The 19,350-nt window shown below is 40.2% G+C and overlaps 2 protein-coding genes across 5 annotated transcripts in view; one reads left to right on the top strand and one right to left on the bottom strand.

Moving 5' to 3' along the window:
- Positions 1–1,803: 1,803 nt before the first annotated feature.
- nr1d2a (nuclear receptor subfamily 1, group D, member 2a) lies at positions 1,804–9,769 on the top strand. Its single transcript, XM_053611835.1, has 9 exons — positions 1,804–2,226; positions 4,854–5,075; positions 5,723–5,811; positions 5,969–6,113; positions 6,478–6,774; positions 7,080–7,279; positions 7,572–7,757; positions 7,908–8,118; positions 8,293–9,769. Exons 1-9 carry the CDS (start codon positions 2,208–2,210, stop codon positions 8,487–8,489), a joined length of 1,566 nt encoding a protein of 521 aa, XP_053467810.1. The 5' UTR covers positions 1,804–2,207; the 3' UTR covers positions 8,490–9,769.
- A 1,660-nt stretch (positions 9,770–11,429) lies between these two features.
- Positions 11,430–19,350, bottom strand: part of nek10 (NIMA-related kinase 10) — a 28,862-nt gene continuing 20,941 nt past the window's right edge. For all 4 annotated transcript variants that reach the window (XM_053611747.1, XM_053611748.1, XM_053611749.1 and 1 more), the window contains 14 exons: positions 19,121–19,196; positions 18,854–18,983; positions 17,524–17,594; positions 17,207–17,408; positions 16,513–16,618; positions 15,373–15,453; positions 15,238–15,286; positions 14,860–14,891; positions 14,282–14,382; positions 14,012–14,122; positions 12,874–12,964; positions 12,722–12,774; positions 12,568–12,623; positions 11,430–12,132 (listed from right to left, as the gene is read on the bottom strand). In XM_053611747.1, the coding sequence (XP_053467722.1) occupies positions 12,090–12,132; positions 12,568–12,623; positions 12,722–12,774; positions 12,874–12,964; positions 14,012–14,122; positions 14,282–14,382; positions 14,860–14,891; positions 15,238–15,286; positions 15,373–15,453; positions 16,513–16,618; positions 17,207–17,408; positions 17,524–17,594; positions 18,854–18,983; positions 19,121–19,196 (1,202 nt within the window). In that variant the 3' untranslated portion in view covers positions 11,430–12,089. The remainder of the gene's footprint in view (positions 12,133–12,567; positions 12,624–12,721; positions 12,775–12,873; positions 12,965–14,011; positions 14,123–14,281; positions 14,383–14,859; positions 14,892–15,237; positions 15,287–15,372; positions 15,454–16,512; positions 16,619–17,206; positions 17,409–17,523; positions 17,595–18,853; positions 18,984–19,120; positions 19,197–19,350) is intronic.

Here is a 19,350-nt window from a genome sequence, read left to right as displayed (position 1 = left end):
TAACATTATCACGCTCTGGATTGTCATCTAATAAAATCCAGTAGACTTGATCAGAACATTGCTATATCCTAAACTTATAAGTTTGGCAAGTATGTAAGACCGTATTGATCTTCATGCAGCATATACCTATGCATTTCATAATGTAATATATTTAATGTGTAATTTCGTGATAGTAGTAAATTAGCAGTGTTCTATACACATTGTAGCTACAATATCAGGTACTCTTGCTGAATAGGTACCATGTGTAGGAATACAGTTACTGACTCTAGACCACCTAAGCACGGTGTATCAGTATATTAACTAGTTCATGTAAATAAATAACTAAATCCACATAATTCTAGATTGACTTTTTTTGTGTGTTTAAACTTCTTTCACTGACATGGTCTATTTTCACTTTATGTTACCCACAATGCATTTTGCTGACAGTGGTGCTGTAGGACGTAGCCCTCTCGTCATCTTCACCTAAAGACAGCGATGCAGCAGCGCTTTAGTCATTTAATCTGTCCAGCGCTCCCCTCCTCGATCTGTACACTGTTCAATCAGATCAGCTTCCAAAGCTTCAACGTTCATGCTCATACGGCCGTGAACGCCATCATCTTGTAGATCGGTTTGAGCCGAGTAAGAGTAAGGTCAAACGCTAACTACAGCTGCGTTGCATTCTTAATCCAGAACAATTTACAGAAGTACTTTGTAGGCTCTATCATAAGCATATTCTCATGCGAGTTCACTAGGTCAGGGTCTCAATATAAATACCATCTGTCAGGGGGAGGTTAGTACAGCAAGTGCTAGGTGGCTTCAGATAGGTTGGCGCTGATCTGTTTTTGGCTTTGTATTCGAGCATCAGTGTTTTAAATCTGCAGCTACAGGAAGGAGGAGTACAGCAACGGGGTTTTGTGGGAGAACATGTGGAGATTGAAAACAAGTCTTGCAGCCGCATTCCGGATCAGATTCAAGGGTTGGATGGCACGCCAGGAATGAGTCAAAATGACAAGGACCTCATCAACCACCTGAGTGGATAGAAAATGTGCCAGATCTTCCAGATGTTGTAAACCTGAACGAATGTGAGGTGTGTATAGCATGAAATAATTTTAAAAAATGAACGCCAGAAACGTTAAACACGTGACAAAATGTGTCAAAATAAACAACGTGTTTCAGAGTTGAGGGTTCATTTAAAGGTGCGTTAGGTAAGGTTAGTCTTTTTATTCAAGATTATCCCTGTGTCTCAATTTGCCTACTATCCGTCCTAAATAGTATCCGAGATTATAATTAGAGTTTAAATGAGTACCCCAAAGGTACCTGGATGGTCTAGTACAGGGGTTCCCAAACTCTTCCAGGGCAAGGCCCCCCTAAATGGCATTAACATTTGACCGAGGCCCCCCTTTTGCAAGATGTCTTTAAAACACATTAAAAATACAGACTTCTGAATATATCCCCATTTTTTATGTTGATGTTTTGTCTGTTTAGCAATTAGAAAGTTAGGTATAGCAAATGTGGTAAAATTTTAATATGTATTGTTACAAATAACATGTTATACTAATGTGTGTGTATATATATATATATATATATATATATATATATATATATATATATATATATATATATATATATATATATCACCTTTAACACAAACTGACTGGTATATTGTATTACACCGCTCATAACACTGATCTGCTCTGTTGTCTCATCGGGAATGTTACGGCCCTCGCGCCAGCAGTGACGTCGCTGATCTGAGCGCACTGACCCCGCCCCCTTTGCTCTGTGGAAACTGTGTCACTGGGTTAAAGTGACTGTAGCGCGCGCGCGGTCGTGTCGGAGGAGGTGGTGGGGGCGGAGAAATGGCCCATAGCAACAAACCTCAGAACATTCAGTTCTTAGCAGCAGTCACTTGCAGATCCGCCGGACATACAGCTACTGTATACTAACAATTCTTCTCGTATAAGAAGCGGGGTTTTTCTTCCCCTCACATACATCGCATTTATTTCATTTCATTTCTATTCTATTTCAGTTTTTTTGTTGTTTTTTTTTTTTTTTTGGGTAGTAGGGAGGTTCCTGAGGAGATTCCCGGATATCTTTGGAGCGACATGAGTTGTCTCTCTTCACTGCTACAACTCTGAGGACTATATATATATTTACACGTTAGTTAGCTGCTTAGCTAACCAACCTTAAAACAGTTTGAGGTTGAACCTACGAAGCTGTTTAAGACGAAAATGGGCTCAACAAAACCAGGTAAGGGGGCTTTAATAATTTTTTTAATGCTGAAATGAATAATGTAAATAAATACTGAATTGGTACAACCGGTATTGTTCTGGTTATTGTCTTTATTTTTTTTATAATATTCTACGCTTTTATGCGTGAGTAAGGGGTGTGCATACACTACAGCGCTACCGTGTTTATGTGCTTGTACTCTTCTTCCTCCTGCTCACATGGCTTGTCCCGCCTGCACATGTGCCTCTATGTACGCGAGCCGGCGTTCTCTGCCTTCTGATTGGTCGAGAACTTCCGTGACGTATCTCTTTGCATAATTCGGCGCGAGTGTCTCCGCAGCAGCATGTGAGCCAGGTGCTGTGACCTAGATTGCCTTTTTTTTTTCTCTGCAGGCCCGAGTTCAAATCGATCCCAGCTCCCTACGTAGGCGCACTCTCTCGGGTATCTTATAACGAGTACACCCAAATCCCAGACTAAAATAGCGAGTTTAAAATAGAACTGGAGTGCCGGTGTGATATATTTGATACGGTGGCGCCTCAGTTATTGAAATATATACTGTGGGCTGTGCAACCTATTTAGGGCACTTGGATAGCGTTTGGGATACGGCCCTTGCGAGTACGCCACAGACACGTGTGGGTGGGTCTGGGAATCCTCAGTCACGCAGGATTAGGTAACCTTGTCTTTTGCATTGAAACACTCATATAATGATTAATATATTATATTATAATATAATATGAATAATATACATTATTATTTATATTAAAATGATACTTAAAATATAATGCAACAATATAATACAGTAGTTACATGTACTGTAGCCTGCCATATTTTTATTTACAATGAATATTATTATTATTTTTTATTTTTATTGCAAAACTGCCCGTCTACATGTGAAAATTTCCTGCACAGACGCACGCTTATTATTCCGGATCTGTTACTGAATTATACACATTAACATATTAAACTCTAACATTCAAAACAATCCCTTAAAGGGTGCATTAGGGTTTGACCTTCGAATGATTCCCATCCACGTTCATGAAGCTCCACCCCCAGGATCTGCAGTATCCCATAGAGCGTTTCTAAAATGATTGACAGGAAGCAAATCCAAACACAGGCAAGAATTTTGGACCTATAGTACATTTTCCACACATAATACACTTTAGCGAAGGCCACGGCTTAATCCATTGTTATTGTTTTATCATGTTCTACATGTCTTCCAGGTTTTTATACAAGTGAGGAATTAAAAAAAAATGCCTATTGCAGCTTTAAATATTTTCTATACAGTGATAAATAAAGAAAATCTGTGACCAGGAGCCCCTCTATCGATTTATTATGTCTTAATGAATTGTTATATAGAGCAGTTTTGTAGCAGCGTTATGGACCTGACATTACATTGAACTCCCTGAACCAGGAAGTAGGGACAGGAAGAGTCGGGAATTTTGGAGAGCATTCCGGATGCGGTTCTTTTGCGGTTATTACTTAGTTACTCAGTGTTTTTTTTAGTTCATAATTAATATTTGAGGTTTGGGAAGTCTCGTATGACTCTTCTGTCGAGATGAGCTCTCGGGATCGGTACAGAGCATCATCGCCATCCGCCTCCTCCTCCTGGACACTCAAGCTGTCAATCCAAATCTCACTAGCCAATGAGAGTAAATCGCTGTTAAGCCCCACCCACATTTAAGATTTTTGCCAGAATGGCAAACAAAGGACGCTGTTTATTTAAAGACAATGTTAAATTTTTGCCACTGACTTCACTGTTTTCAGTTTTTAGAGCGTTTTTTTTTCTTTCTTCTTTTTATATTTTTGTTTGTTTCTTTAAAAGTTACACTCACTACTGTTGGCACAAATCTAATCTCATATGTAAGAAACTACCAAAATTGTAATTAAGAGCAAAGTTGAATACTGACTTCTGAATCTGCAATTCAAAAACCAGTTTTTTCTTCTTTTCTCACGGCTTTATTTCTCCATGTTCACCCCTAAAGCACATTATTCACTAACCGCTATGAATTATTCAGTAATTGCAGTGAAACTCATAGGAGAGCTGTGTAATTTAGGGAGTGAGGGATGTACGTGCGTTACTGCAGGTCCTGGAAGGTCAAGGGGTTTAAAGCTGACCTTTGTATGAAATTGCTATTGTTTATGCTCATGCTTTAACCTTGTCGTTCCTTTAATTGGGACGTGGTAACGTGATAAACCAGGCAGAGACCCACCGTTGCACCTTTAACCCCCAGACATGGAATTTTAAATGCGTTATAAATCCTAGGCTTAAAGCACTTTGGCTACAGTCTGTCCATCTACTGACCTGTTTCTACCCCCAGACAGGAAACAGAACATTGCAGAATTAGCAACTTCTTCAGAGTTTAGTATTGATCTGAATTAAGTGGAGCGTTTTGTTCAGTTGGATTGTACTTGGACTGGGTACGATAACTGTACACAGAAATGTCTTTGCTATATTACAAGAGCTCATCCCAACCCTGCCAAAACAAACAAGCAAGCAAACAAAACCATAATATAGCTTGCTGTCTCAGTTGTCCTCTAACTCTGTAACTGATCAAATCCACTCTTCTCTTAGTTATCCATAGATAGCTACAATTCTATTATTATATCATTATCTTCTCACATGTCTCCTGTGCCTTCTCTTTTGCCAGCTGGTGTGATAGCATACATCTGCTCTTCCGGCTCTGCCTCCAGCTCCAAATCCTGCTTGAATGACTGCTCCAGTGTCCACTCACAGTCCTCATCCCCTCCCCCTTCAGCAGCACTGAGCCTGAAGATGGAAATGCCCAGTGCCAGGCCTCTCAGTGTCCCTAAACCCCCCAACTCTCGCATGCCTGTGTCGGAGAAGAGCGCAACCAAGAGCAGCATCACGAGTAAGTCTGGACTTCTGGTAAAAAAAAAAAAAAACAAAAAGGTTTCGAAATGGTCAGCTTATTATTGTTGGTGTTCGCCGACACTTTTGGGAAATTTGCACTGCTGGAACGGTAATAAAACATGCATATTGCCTTATCATAGGCTTTGTGATAAGTGATTGGCAGTTTGATGTATAAAAGATGCATTTTAAATAGTCAACAATTCAGTATTGTATGATTTATAGCTTTAAAGCTGTTTAGGTAAAAAAATAATTGGTTAGGAGGTGACCACATGTCCTCAACTGTGGCTAACATGCACAGAGGCCACACCTCCTTCACTATGACTGACAAGTAGAAAGGCCACGCCTCCTTCACTATGACTGACATACACATAGGCCATACCTCCTTCACTATGACTGACAAACACATAGGCCACACCTCCTTCACTATGACTGACAAGTAGAAAGGCCACGCCTCCTTCACTATGACTGACAAACACATAGGCCACGCCTCCTTCACTATGACTGACAAGTAGAAAGAACACACCTCCTTCACTATGACTGACAAGTAGAAAGGCCACACCTCCTTCACTACGACTGACAATTGAATTGACAGAAATATATCCAGTGTCAGTGTTTACACCACGCCTTTGTGTTTTGTGTGTTTAGAGCTGAACGGCATGGTGCTGCTGTGTAAAGTGTGTGGCGACGTGGCTTCAGGATTTCATTACGGCGTTCACGCTTGTGAAGGTTGCAAGGTTAGAACAAATCACACTTTAATCCATTTACTTCCATTTTCTTTTTCTGTGTAAAATCAACCGATATTTTTAATTTGCTAAATTTTCATATCTCTAATTGAATCTAATCGCCTCTAGCAAACATATGTTTGATCAATGTTCCTGCTGAAACCTTCAGGGCTTTTTCCGGAGGAGCATTCAGCAGAATATCCAGTATAAGAAGTGCATGAAGTCGGAGAACTGCACCATCATGCGCATAAACCGAAACCGCTGCCAGCAGTGCCGATTCAAGAAATGCCTAGCAGTGGGGATGTCACGGGACGGTGAGCGCTTTTTCTTCTGTGCTTCTAGACAGACGTGGTGTAATTTGTCTGCTAAAATGAATGAGATGTACATTCAGGAACGAGTAACTTGTAAATGATGACATTTTTAATCAAAATATTCAAATGAGCTATAGTGAGCCACTCGTTTTATGGTCACACTGTAATTATTTCCTGTTCGGGTTTGTACTCTGCGATCACACAATGTTTTATATTATATAAAGCTATTCAGTTATGTAACTAAGTTAAGCCGTTATGTAATTATTATTATGTAAGTACAGTATACCGTCATTGTAATGTCACTCAGTTATAAACTCGATTTTCTGTCGTGTTAGTAAGTTTAACGACGCGCAATTGTCTCTGGCAGCCGTGCGGTTTGGACGCATTCCAAAGCGGGAGAAGCAGCGCATGCTCCTGGAAATGCAGAACGCTATGAACAGCGTGATGACCGGCGCCCAGCTGCACCAGGTGCTCCGAGAGTCCAGCTCCTGCTCTCCCTCGTCTTCCTCTTCCTCTCCCTCACCCCCGTCCTCACCGCAGTGCTGTCCTGACTCCGAGTCCTCCGTGCCCATGGACACTATGAGCTTGGCCTCGTCCTGTTCCTCAGACAGCGGCGAGGAGGATCCGGCGCCTCGACCTGACGGATTTCATCTCGCACAGTCGGGTGTGTAAAATCAGGGTGTAATTAACGTTTAATTTTCGCCCTCTGTCTGTTGAAGCCATGTTAGCGTAATACACAGCAAGAATAAACTTCAATAGGTCGCTAAATATACGTTGGACATTTATGGTTATATATTATGAAGTGTGCCTAGTTTAAACTGGCGTTCACAATCATTTGTCCTATACGAAAAAGCAAAGCAATGTTGTGTGTGTGTGTGTGTTTTTTTTTTTTTTTTATCTCTCTAAGTACTGTTTTCTGATTCAAATGTGTTAGATCTCTGAATTTGGTGTTTATCTTTCCTACAACAGGGGGCGCCCTTTCCCTGGGCCTCTCAGAACGACTGAGCAACAGCAACACGACAAACATCCACAGCTCTCCCTGTGAAAGTCGGCAGCAAATCACTATCCGGTACCACAGCAGCGCTCAGCCTGATAACGCCTCGTACTGCCACTACAGCAGACCCAATCTGAACGAGCTCGCTGGAATACCAGCCAACCGACGGCACCTGGTGAGTGTCCGCGTGTTTTGGCGCCAGAATGTAATAAATCAACAGACAGAAGTTTGTAGTTACATAGATGGGTAAAGTGGACAGATTGGTGCGCCTAAGTATTTGCCCCCTTTTGCACATTTTGTAGTGTTAAAACCTGGCAGTGAAGCATGGTGGTGGAAGTGTCACACTGGGCTACTCGGTAGCTCTATAGAATAAGTCTTGATAAAAAAAAAAAAACCCCACCTACTACTAATACGACGTGGATGTTGGATTTGTAGTCAAACGCTGAAAACATTCGTGTGTCCTACAGGTGTGTCCCATGAACATTTCACCCGTAGTGGACCCGTCCAAGTCCAGCCACGAGATATGGGAGGAGTTCTCTATGAGCTTCACGCCTGCCGTGCGAGAGGTGGTGGAGTTTGCCAGGCAGATTCCCGGCTTTTGCGAGCTCTCGCAGCACGACCAGGTCAGCCTGCTCAAGGCTGGAACGTTCGAGGTACAGCACACACATTTTATATATATATATATATATATATATATATATATATATATATATATATATATATATATATATATATAATATACCGTCTGTATACTGTTTACCCCTTCGTTACTGTAACTTTGCTCCGATGGTGTGCTGATGCAGGTGCTGATGGTGCGCTTCTCCTCGCTGTTCGACGTGAAGCAGCGCACAGTGAGCTTCCTGAGTGGGCGGAGCTACAGCGTGGAGGCTCTGCGCTCCATGGGCGCCGGAGAACTGCTCTCGTCCATGTTCGACTTCAGCGAGAAGCTCGTGGCGCTGCAGCTCAGCCCCGAGGAGACGAGTCTCTTCACTGCACTCGTGCTCGTGTCTGCCGGTACAAAATTTAGAACTTTAAAAAAAAAAAATAAAAAAAAAAACTGTACTTGGTAGTAGACTTAACTTTTAAATGTCTGCCAACATTTTTGAACACCAAAAAAACATATACAGTGTTTTTTAAAAAAAAAAAAAAAATCAAGGCAGAGTTTAACATCATGTTACTTGTTTCCAGACCGCACCGGGATAGAGGACGTCAGCTTGGTGGAGGCTCTGCAGGAGAACCTGATCAGAGCTTTAAGGAACCTGATCACGAAGAACCACTCGAACGAGGCGGCCGTCTTCACCAAGCTGCTGCTGAAGCTGCCGGAGCTTCGTTCCCTCAATAACATGCACTCAGAGGAGCTGCTCTCCTTCAAGGTCCACCCTTAAAAATGGGACGGACGTGCTGTCCTCTCTCGGACCAAACCGGGCTGTACATTTCCCTCCTGAATGTATTTAACACAAAAGATTTATTATTATTATTATTATTATTATTATTATTACTACTACTACTACTATGTCAAAAGTTTTTAGGAACTGTGGAAGTCCAGAGAAGTGGTGTATTTTTTTTTTCTCTTCTGTCTCGGTCTCACACTCGCACAGCAAAGTATAAGATAAATGGGTTGCCAGATTGGGTGATTTTTTTTTTTTTTTTTTAATTCAGTCACAGTTTAAACCCTTTACAAATAAACCTCCAGCTTCATGCACTTAAATGTAATATTAGCTAGGATAAATTCTTGGTTTTTTCCCCCACAGCTAGGATGAAATTAGATGAGGAAGGGTTAGGGTTAGTCTTTAGACCCTAATGTTTGGCCAGCTTGGTCAGAAGATGTTGATTCATGTTCTCTAACTGCAGGTCTGACGGTAGTTCTGGCTGTAAATGAAATAGAAGGTTTATATATTAACGCGATTGTTCTGATATGTTATCGTTTCTACAGTACACTATCGGTCAAAAGTTTGTGGACAAAATGTTTCTCACAATCTTAAAAACCTTTTGATCTGAAGGTGTGGGATTAAATGTGTGAAATCGGTGTCGTAGACAAAAATATAATCGTGCCGACGTATCCGCTTCTTTCATTAGAAAACGAACATTTCAATGACAAAAAAATGTTTTTAAGACGGACGACTCGGAGCAAAATATTCGGAAAAGCAGCCGATAAGAGTCTGGCGTCGGTGGGAACTCCTTTAATACTGTTTAAAAATCATCTCAGGGAAATTCCTCAAGAAATCGGTCGAGAAAATGCCAAGAATACATTTCTGGAAATTCTCGGCAAAAAGGGCGTCTACTTTGAAGATGCTAAAATATTCAATTATTTTGATTTGTTTTGGATTTTTTTATCACAACATAATTCCCATAGGTCCATTTGTGTTATTCCAGAGTTTTGATGACTTTATTATTATTATAAAATGTGGAGGGGGGGGGTTAATTTTTAGAATGTGCGTGTCTAAACTTTTGACCAGTAGTGTACGTCTGATGAGAGGCTGGTGAGGAAATGACCGTTCATAGCTGTACCGTAACTTGAAGAGGAGTAAAACACTTCAGGACATACCGGTATAGGGAAATAATCAGCTTCAGGGTGGGAACAGTAATCCGTTGTTGATTATGTTGCTGAGTGTTTTATTCCTTACACCAAGGACAGAACAGAAAAAAAAAACAATATTGCATCACAGCTCTGGACTTTTATAAGGAACAGAATGCTGTATTTTGGTGTACGTATATAATATATACAGTATATAACCTGTTTAAAGTCTGAATTGCACACGTTGTGGTATCGATGGTGCGGACAGCACAGGTGAGACGGAGACAGAGATCACTGCTGTAACGTCGACCCGAGCGTGTCGAGTCATGACCGTCCAGGTCCTGCGCTTGCTTCTCTGCACTACTCTTTGCACACTCGACAAAAGGACGGAATTGTATCAAAGTTTCTGGAAGGTGCAATAGGTGCTAACGCATGATTTCTGTGTATTTGAATAGTTTAATGTGGCATCCTGTTCAAAAAAACGTCCCACTTTATCCGTTTTTTTGGGGGGGGGTTTTTGGAGCTTGGGCTCTTCCTCCATCGTCGTCATCATATCATTGTGTGTAAAATGTCTTTTGTATTTTATTCATGAATGTATAACATTAGCCAGGCTGCACGTTAAGGCGGCGCTTTTAAAAGACGGGAAGTCGGTGCATTGCGCAGACACGGTGACGCGGATCAGAACCGACGCGCACGCACGTGTGAACGTAAACGTTCCGTATGTAAGTCTATGCAGAACGCTGACACCACAGCAGGATGACCCATTGGAGGACATCTTCCATCGTGGTAACATCACTGGAGAAATGTTTTCCATCAAGAACAAAAGCACCTACGGACTTGACAGGAAGTGTATATGGAAGGTTGCATGTGTGTGTTCTTTAAAGATGATTCTGAAGCAAGCTATAAGAGATTAAGTGGAAACCTCCTCTCCTCATGACTATGCAGCTCGACAGTGCGGACTTTTAATACGTAAACCATGCTAAAGAAGCGCTATATATGTCATGTAATGTAATGTAATGTAATGTAATGTTATATTGTCTATGTCCACATTGTGCTCTGTTGTGTAAGATATCTATCTATATATAGTATATAAATAAATATCTATTAGTCAACTATATAAAAGTGTCCATGTTTCATTTTCTCTCAGTGGAATAGCGAGAAACATTTTAAAGGATGTTCCAGTACTTTATTTGTGTACATTTGTGGAATAATTTAATTCGATGTGGGTTTAAGGAGGCAAAAAAACGAATGCCTCTCTCTCTGACTCGTCTATCCTACATCGTTCAAGCCTGTGACCTGGAAATTAATCGGTCAGAGTCGGACATCACTAAGGACATACTAATTATTTATATACGGCTCCATTCTGATTGTGAGATAGTGAGAATAAAAATGCAAAAACGTTTAAAGTAAGGAATAAAGCACTTGGTAGAGTGCTATATAGGGAAATAATCAACGATGGGGTGATGTAATGGAGCCTGGTGTGGAAAAATCCTCCAGGTCCTGCACATTCTTTGCTTTTCCAGCACCTTCTGCATATTTGACCCTTTTCCAACATATATATGATGTTGAGATCCATCTTTTCACACCGAGGACGACTGAGGGACTCGTACACGACTATTACAAAAGGTGCATACATTCACTGATTCTCAAAAGGAGAGGGGGGGGGTGTAAACTTTTGAACAGGATGATCGGTGTAAGTTATTTTGTTTAAAGATCTTTATTATTATTATTATTATTATTTAATACTGCCCTTCATTAACATGTTTCCCAGAAGATAAAAAGTCAAATAAAAAGACGGGGAAGATCAGTGTGAAAAACAAACAGCCCTTTATTCAAATTTCAAATGACTAATTAGGACAGAAAACTAATATCAATCTAATGCTATATATACACATGTTTTAGATTATTATTATTATTATTTTATAAGTAGAATTTCTTTGGGAATATCTGAACAGTTTCTGTTTCTAAAGGTAAAGTGCATTACATGAACTCAACCTGAGATTTGAAGCAAAACCTGAACTGCAAGGTGGCGAGTTAAAGAAAAGAATCCCACATCCGTAACCCTGAGAATAAAAGTGATGAGGTCCCATTAATGCTTATATTAAATCACATTTACGCAGATGAGCTCAAGGCCGCAGGGTCTACAGATGAGACGTTTTGTTTGAGGTTCAGAGCTAGCTGTGTGCAGATTCGTGCAGGCAGAATGCAAGGTCAGAACAAATATAATACATTTGAATAAGATGAACACTTGAACCAAGTAGATTAATGCAATTGGCTACATTTACTACAGTTCAGAAGGTGGACCTGCTCATTTTCAGGTATTTCCGAACATGCACGTCTTCAGTTCATGTCACTCCAGACTCTTTGGTTTCAAAGCAAAATGCCTCGGTGTAGAGGAACAAAATAGTTCTTAGGCTTCCTGTAATCTGCATATTTACGCATCGCACGGATATTACATCACCACGCAAAGTCACGGGTCGGCACTTCGGCTGTTTCCTGTCTCTGACTCGCTCCTGCAGAGAGGACATGTCACTGTTTCAAACATGATCAAATGGTTTGCTTGTCCAAATATATATATATATATATATATATATATATATATATATATATATATATATATATATATATAGGGGTGTACTTATTTTTTCACCCGCGTGTATATAAGTATCAAGCATCATAATCTAGTGAATATGCTGGTGTTACATTAAGAAACTTACAGGAGTAGCAAAACATTACATACATAACATAGCTAACTTGGTTGGAGTCAAGGGTCAAGGGTCAAAAGAAGATATTTATTAACTCTCCTAGCTTGTGAGCTACATTAGCATTGTAGGTCAAGTGCAAAACTATCAAAGAAAACATAAGATACAAAACATGTCTGGGATAAATTTGTAGAAATATGAATTTCCGCGCACAGAAAACCTTCGAGCAGAGTTTGAGAAGGTTACCTGGATGGCGGTGTGCTGTAATAACCGCTTTGCTCCAGCACTTCCTCAATCATGACCTGAGAAAGAGCAAACGTGTTCAGATGTAAAACAGTGGAACCTGCAGTAACTCTGAAGGTGATACTGTATTCGAGGAGGACGAAGCTTACAAACTGACCTGTAACTGCTCGTAAGTGATGCCCTCTTGAGGACTTGAATAACCCAATTCCCCTACAAAAACAAACATTTACAAGAGATCGTGTTTTGTTTTGGTTTTTTTTACCTAATTACCTATCAGCACATGATAGGAAAAAAGTATGTTTATCCTACCGTGTGTCTCAGCTCGGCCAGACTTCACCAGGGTCCACCAGTCCACGCTGCCCGACCCCAGCTCTACCGCCTCCTGACTTCCCTGAAGCACCTGTTAAACGAACAAAGCACTGTCCTAATGCTAAGCTAACTACTACTGATTCGAATATACTGTAGTAGCAATAGGTGGATGATTTATAAACATTTTCATTTATAAAAGCCATACTTTTTATCTGCATGTAGGTACAAAGATGCGAAATCCTCTAACCTACAATCGCCTCCGAAACTATTGGAACGGCAAGGCCAATTCGTTTGTTTTTCGCTGTAGACTGAAGACATTTGGGTTTGAGATCAAAAGATGAATATGAGAAGAGAGTTTAGAATTTCAGCTTCCTGGTGTTTGTATGTAGATGTGTTAGACGACATAGAAGATAGCACATTCTGTATCAAACCACCCGATTTGTAGGCGAGCAAAAATATTGGAACACGCGACCGACCGAGGTGTTTCTTGTTACCTAGGTGTGTCCTGTTAGATAGACTGTTTAAATAATAAATAGCTCTGAACATCTAGTCTTGGTTTCAGGCTTCAGTTTCACCTGTGAAGACTGCATTTGTTGTTAAAAAGGATAAACCAACATGAAGATCAGAGAGCTGTCTATGGGAGAAAAGCAAGGCATTTTGAAGGTCAATCAGAGACATCGCAGAAACATCGGACATAGCCAGTACTACAATTTGGAATGTACGTAAAAGAAAGAAACCAAATGGTGTACTGAGCAACAGACACACGAATGGGTCGTTCAAGGAAAATAACCGCAGCTGATGACCGAAACAATGCAGACCATTGACCATTGGGAGCATCGACCATCTATGTTTTATGTTGTTTAACACATCTAGATGTAAATACCAGGAAGTAAAAGCTGAAATCCTAAACTCTCGTCTCATCTCCATGTTTTGATCTCGAACCCAAATATCTTTGGTGTATAGCACAAACAAATGAATTGGCCTTGCCGTTCCAACGGATTCAGAGGCGAATGTACCTCTGACACTGGAGACTCCTTCCAAAAATGTCAAATAAGCTTCCCTTTACAGAAAAGTTCAGCGCAAATGATTATTTAAATCTGTTTAAAGCTTGCCATTTCATATTTTGTGTGTGTGTTACCTTATTGAGCTCCATCTTTAGATGAAATGGACTGCTTCCACGCTGGAACAGTGATTTCTTAAAGCGCTCTAGTGCACGCCGCTGAAAACTGGTCTGAGGTCCGGGTGGAAGCTGATCACAATGTAATAGTCATCATTTTTTAGGAATATGTTTACATTACCTCAGGATTTACACCTTAAACTCTCAGACTATCCTTAAGAGTGTATTATTGTAAGCGTTTAAAGGGTTTAAAGGGTTAATGTTGCACTAAAAAGATATATACGGTCTCACCTGAGTGACGAATATGATTTTATGGAGCAGTTCAAGAAGCCTTAGGTTGGGATCGTCAATCTGACGGACTTTCCTGTGGGATACGCAGATTGCCGCTGATCCTGTGGGCCACAGGGGGAAAAAAATAATCAGGTATAAGGCATTAACAGAAACTGGTCAGAGCTATAGCATGCTAATAGGTCAAACCCTGATGGCCAGGATTTAAAAAACAAAAAATACTAAAAATTGTGCTAAAGTGCTGCTAACCGATTTTAAAGGTGCAGTTGGTAATGTTTAAAAGTGTTTGAATACCTCTAATAGTGATAGTTTTCTGGCCCAGAAATGAGCTGCGCTTTCAGTTGCGATAAATCTGTGAAGCTTTGCGCTCTTTTCCTTAGAAGTACACTAACAAGGTATATCTAATTTCATTAGAGGAGTGTGTTGGTTCAAGGACAAGGCTTGTCATATTCTCATTACCGGCTCAGAGGTAGCTGAAAGCTCTGAAAATTACAAACTGCCCATTTAAGACATTATAAATATTACAATTGGACAGGATATTGGCTGTCAATTGCTTCAATCAGTAAATAAGTGCAGTGTACCTGGTCGAGCTTTAGGCTTTAAAACGTCTCCACTGAAATACAAGAAAAAGATAATGACTCATGGGGGTGTGCTGTTTAGGAAAATAATCAATGACGATGAATCAATGAAGTTGATTATTTCGCAGTAACAGCACAGTGTTTTATTCCTCTTATACAACAGCAATTTGCTGATATTCATTCATTGTTTTCGATTCATTAAAAACATGTTGTATCCTTTCTTTTTTTATCCGTTTATAGTTACATCGCCACTATAATAACTAATCACCCAGTCTAATGAGTAATGATTTGGCAACTCAGTGTAATATTCAGATGTATTCATTAATTAAAAAAACGAAGAAGAAAAATAATAATAATAATAATAAATTTATACTAACATACCCAGCTCGGCTTTGATCGTCTGGAAGTGAGAAGCTGTCGGGGCTCTTGGCTGAGTGTACACATTTCAGGAAAAAGGTCAAATAAGTTCGGGAGAAATGTGCCAGTGATAAAGCTTTAGTAAATTCCAGGACTTACTTCGATGTTGGAGTAGATGTGCCTGAGTTGAGGCTGAACTCAGGACAGAGGCAGTTGTTGACACATGACTTGACGAAAAATCTGTGTAAAAGTAACAGCAGCGTTACATTTAGTCCAAGATCTTATTATATTATACTTTTTTGTTTGTTTGTTTGTTTTAAACCTTTTGTGCTCCTTCACATAAGCATTTCTTCGGATAATATATAAGGATATACTGTACTATAGATAATATACTGTATATTAGGATATATTAGGTACACTACATGACCACAGTTTTGTGGAAACCTGACCATCACACTCAACACATCCAAACTGTTCGCACAAAGTTGGAAGCACACGACTGTATACAATGTTCTTGTATGCTGTAGCATTAAGATGTCTCTTCGCGGGAACTAAGAAGCCCAAACCTGTTCCAGTATGATAATGCCCCTGTGCACAAAGCCAGCTCCATGAAGACTCCAACCATGAAGTTTGGAGTGGAAGAACTCCTGGACAGAGTCCTGACTTCAACCCTACTGAACATGTTTGGGATGAACTGGAACACCGACTGGACCCCAGAACTCCTCACCCAACATCAGTACCTGATCTCATTAATGCTCTTGTGTCTGAATGAGCACCAATTCCCACAGCCACGCTCCAAAATCTAGTGGAAAGCCTTCCCAGAAGAGTGGAGGTTATCATAACAGCAAAGAGGGACTAAATCTGGAATGGTATGTTCAACAAGGACAAAAGGCTTTGATGGTCAGGTGTCTACAAACTGTTGGCTATATAGTGTATCTATGCGACCATTGAACTCCAATCTCCAGAATCTCGAGCTCACAGTCATGCCGCACAATTAGGTTCATTAATCGTATATAAATCAAATTCTTAATTTGATGCAAATGATTGAAATCACTCATCCACGGCTCAGCGGGTAACGTTCTGCCCTAGGGTCTAGAAGGTTATAAGTTGAAATCACTGCCAGAGAGTCATTATTGTGTCTTTGAGCTTTTAGTTCAGCTCTGTGTTTGGATCCACCTTGGATGAAAAGTGACATATAATGTAATGTGAATATACTGTATCATAAAGACGGCGCAGTGAAAGTCATATCTACATCATATCCATTACCTTTGGACCTTTTCTTTCAAATCATTTACTAACCTTGCACATTAGCCTCTCCGTCGACCGAGTCTGAGAAACTTCGCTCCCGTCTCTCAGACTGCTGAGCGTATTGTCCAACCAGCAGCTCGCTGTTAAAGTCCATTCCCTGAAAATTCATGAATGAGTTTTTAATTCAGCGAATGTACAGCAATACTAGTATCGCAGGTAACAGAACAATCAACAATTCAACACTTCCGATGTGTGAATATTGGTACGACCTGATATCACGGTCTCTCATCAACATTTGTTCAAGAATGGTGTTTTAATATTTATGAGGTTTTATTACACAAAACAAGTTATTTCCAATTATCACTTACATTATAGCATCTCTCTCTCTCTCTCTCTCTCTCTTGTGCTTTTATTTATTTTTTTTTACCTCTGACTGTTACAATACACTTACACTGGAGACTCCTTTCAAACAATGCTAAATAAACATCTCCTCACAAAAAAACTTCACCCTATCAACAATTACACTCTTTCTTTAAAAAGAACATGTAAGTTGTTACAACAGAAACGGTAACGTATTAGAACAGTGTGAAATTCGATCGGTCTGAGGCTACAACAGTTTACCTGAACAATGTAGAATGTATACCACTATACCGGTATTTGGTCAAAGTGCCACAAGAAGAAAATGTAAAAGTGAAAAAATCGTATGGAGTCCTGCTCTGTGTTCAGTCTGATGTTTGGAATCTACCTGAGGCAGCCTGCAGCATGTGAGCTTCAGGCGGTTGCTTTCAATGCAGTATTTCTGCGCTCGCCTCCTGTCACGCTCGGCTCTCTTCTCCAGCATGTTATGTGAGGTGTTCACACCATCCAGGAATTTCATCATCAGGTCACAGATTCTAGAGCTGACCTCCACGATGTCGGGCCGCAAATCCGCATTAGGGGTCAGGCACCTGTCGAGAGTGAGAGACTAAGTAAGTAAGTAAGTAAGTAAGTAAGTAAGTAAGTAGGTAGGTAAGTAAGCAGGTAGGTAGGTAGGTAGACAATTATACCCTATGACAGTCTCACCATTTAATCATGTCTGTAACTCTTTCTGAAAAGGACGTGTTCTCCACTGGCTCAAATTCAGCCTCCACAATCTGAAACGAAACCAAGACCAGGTAATAATACAGTTTAGGAAGAATAGGAACAGAAAGTAAAAAGTAAAAATGTAGGACTAAAGATGTCAGGATCTAACCCTAAGGCTGTAGCCAAGACCACTGTTGTAGCCCAAGTCCAAGCCCAAGTCCAGAACTAGCTCAGATTAAGTCTTATGCTTCAAGGGCCTTGTGGCCAAGTCAAGATCGAGTCGATATGAAAGCAAGACCGAGTAAAGATCGACATCCAAAACCATCAAATCAAGGCTGAGCCTTTACTTCAAAGAGGAAAGGAATATATGCTTACTGAATTCATTGCGAATTACGTAGTTTCTCACCCTGCCATTGGTAAACAAGGTAAACAACACCCGTTCTTAAATCATTATTTGAACTTGAAGCAAATATGCTAGTTCTCTCAACTAGTTGGCTTAACTTGTGCACTGCGCCAATGATTAGGCTGTTTCCCAGAAGAAGCTATTACTGCTTGTCAAACTTTGTGAATGTGAATAGCAAAGACAACATGAACGTTATTTTTACAAGGACCATATTTAGCGAGACTGATGCAAAAAACTAAGGCAGGTCCAAATATAACAAGTCCAAGTCAATTCAGAGTCCAAGATCAGACTCATTACCTTTGCCATGATGCCTATGTACTGTATATATTTCACACACTTCTGTTATAATTTTACTGTATATATTTGGACCTTGTTGTGTTTACTGTAATGTCGTACTGTCATGTGAAATGTTTTTGTGATTGAAGTATTTATGCTCTACTGCCCCCTGTATACTCGCCCCACTGTTTCCCACTACCCCCTCCTTGCATCATTATTATTCCTATTGTAGTTTATTTGTGTCCTGTCAGCACTGTGTATGTCATGTATCTTGCCCCTTGGGTCCAGGAGAAATGTTATTTCATCTCACTGTGCACTGCACATAGTATAATAAAGATCTACTCGACTCATATTATACCGAATATGTAATAGCTAATACTTACTTATGTGGTAATTCAGTGCATACACTAATAAATCTAGTTTCATGATGGAAATCACATTGAAGAAGAAAAAGGTAATGTCTCTCCTCTTCTTCTTAAGTCTATTAATGAATGGGTTGCTATTTGGAACAACAAGGCAACACAGTATAGGGTACTAGGGAGCACTAATAACAGTGTGAACACAACACATCTGGAATTCAGAGTGTGCAAATATGCTAATCTTCTACCCAAATAAATTGCTTAGAGAAGTGTTTAGACTAAACTTTGTGACCTTGGTGGCGAGCGAGAGCATGTTGTTGCTGTAGAACGGAGGTCGGAGAGTGACCATCTGATACAGGACACAGCCGGCAGCCCAAACATCAGCCTTCTCTCCATACGGCTCACTTTTCACGATCTCTGGACTAACACAAAACGAGTGAGGTAATAAACCTGCATCACCAAGAAGTTATAGAATTTTTTTATACTGTATATGCTTTAACGTAAACAATGAGAATGAGCGAATGCGTATAGAATACGGTCACACAAATACAATACAGACCAGGAGTAGAGAATGGTCCCGACAACGGACATTAGTTTGCTGGTTTCTTGTTTCTGCTTTGCGAGACCAAAATCAGCTGAAAAATGAATAACATTTTCTTGGTTAAAATCTGCAATAACTTTTAACAAATGGCTACAGCGGTGGAAATAAGTATTGGACGTATATATAAGTATTGCGCTTTGCTTTTACCCATCGTGAGATGTTTCTTGTGTGACACCTTGGTAACGAAA

Source organism: Ictalurus furcatus, chromosome 23 (genome assembly GCF_023375685.1).
Source record: "Ictalurus furcatus strain D&B chromosome 23, Billie_1.0, whole genome shotgun sequence".
Classification (NCBI taxonomy): Eukaryota; Metazoa; Chordata; class Actinopteri; order Siluriformes; family Ictaluridae; genus Ictalurus; species Ictalurus furcatus.
This window is presented reverse-complemented; position numbering and strand designations above follow the sequence as displayed.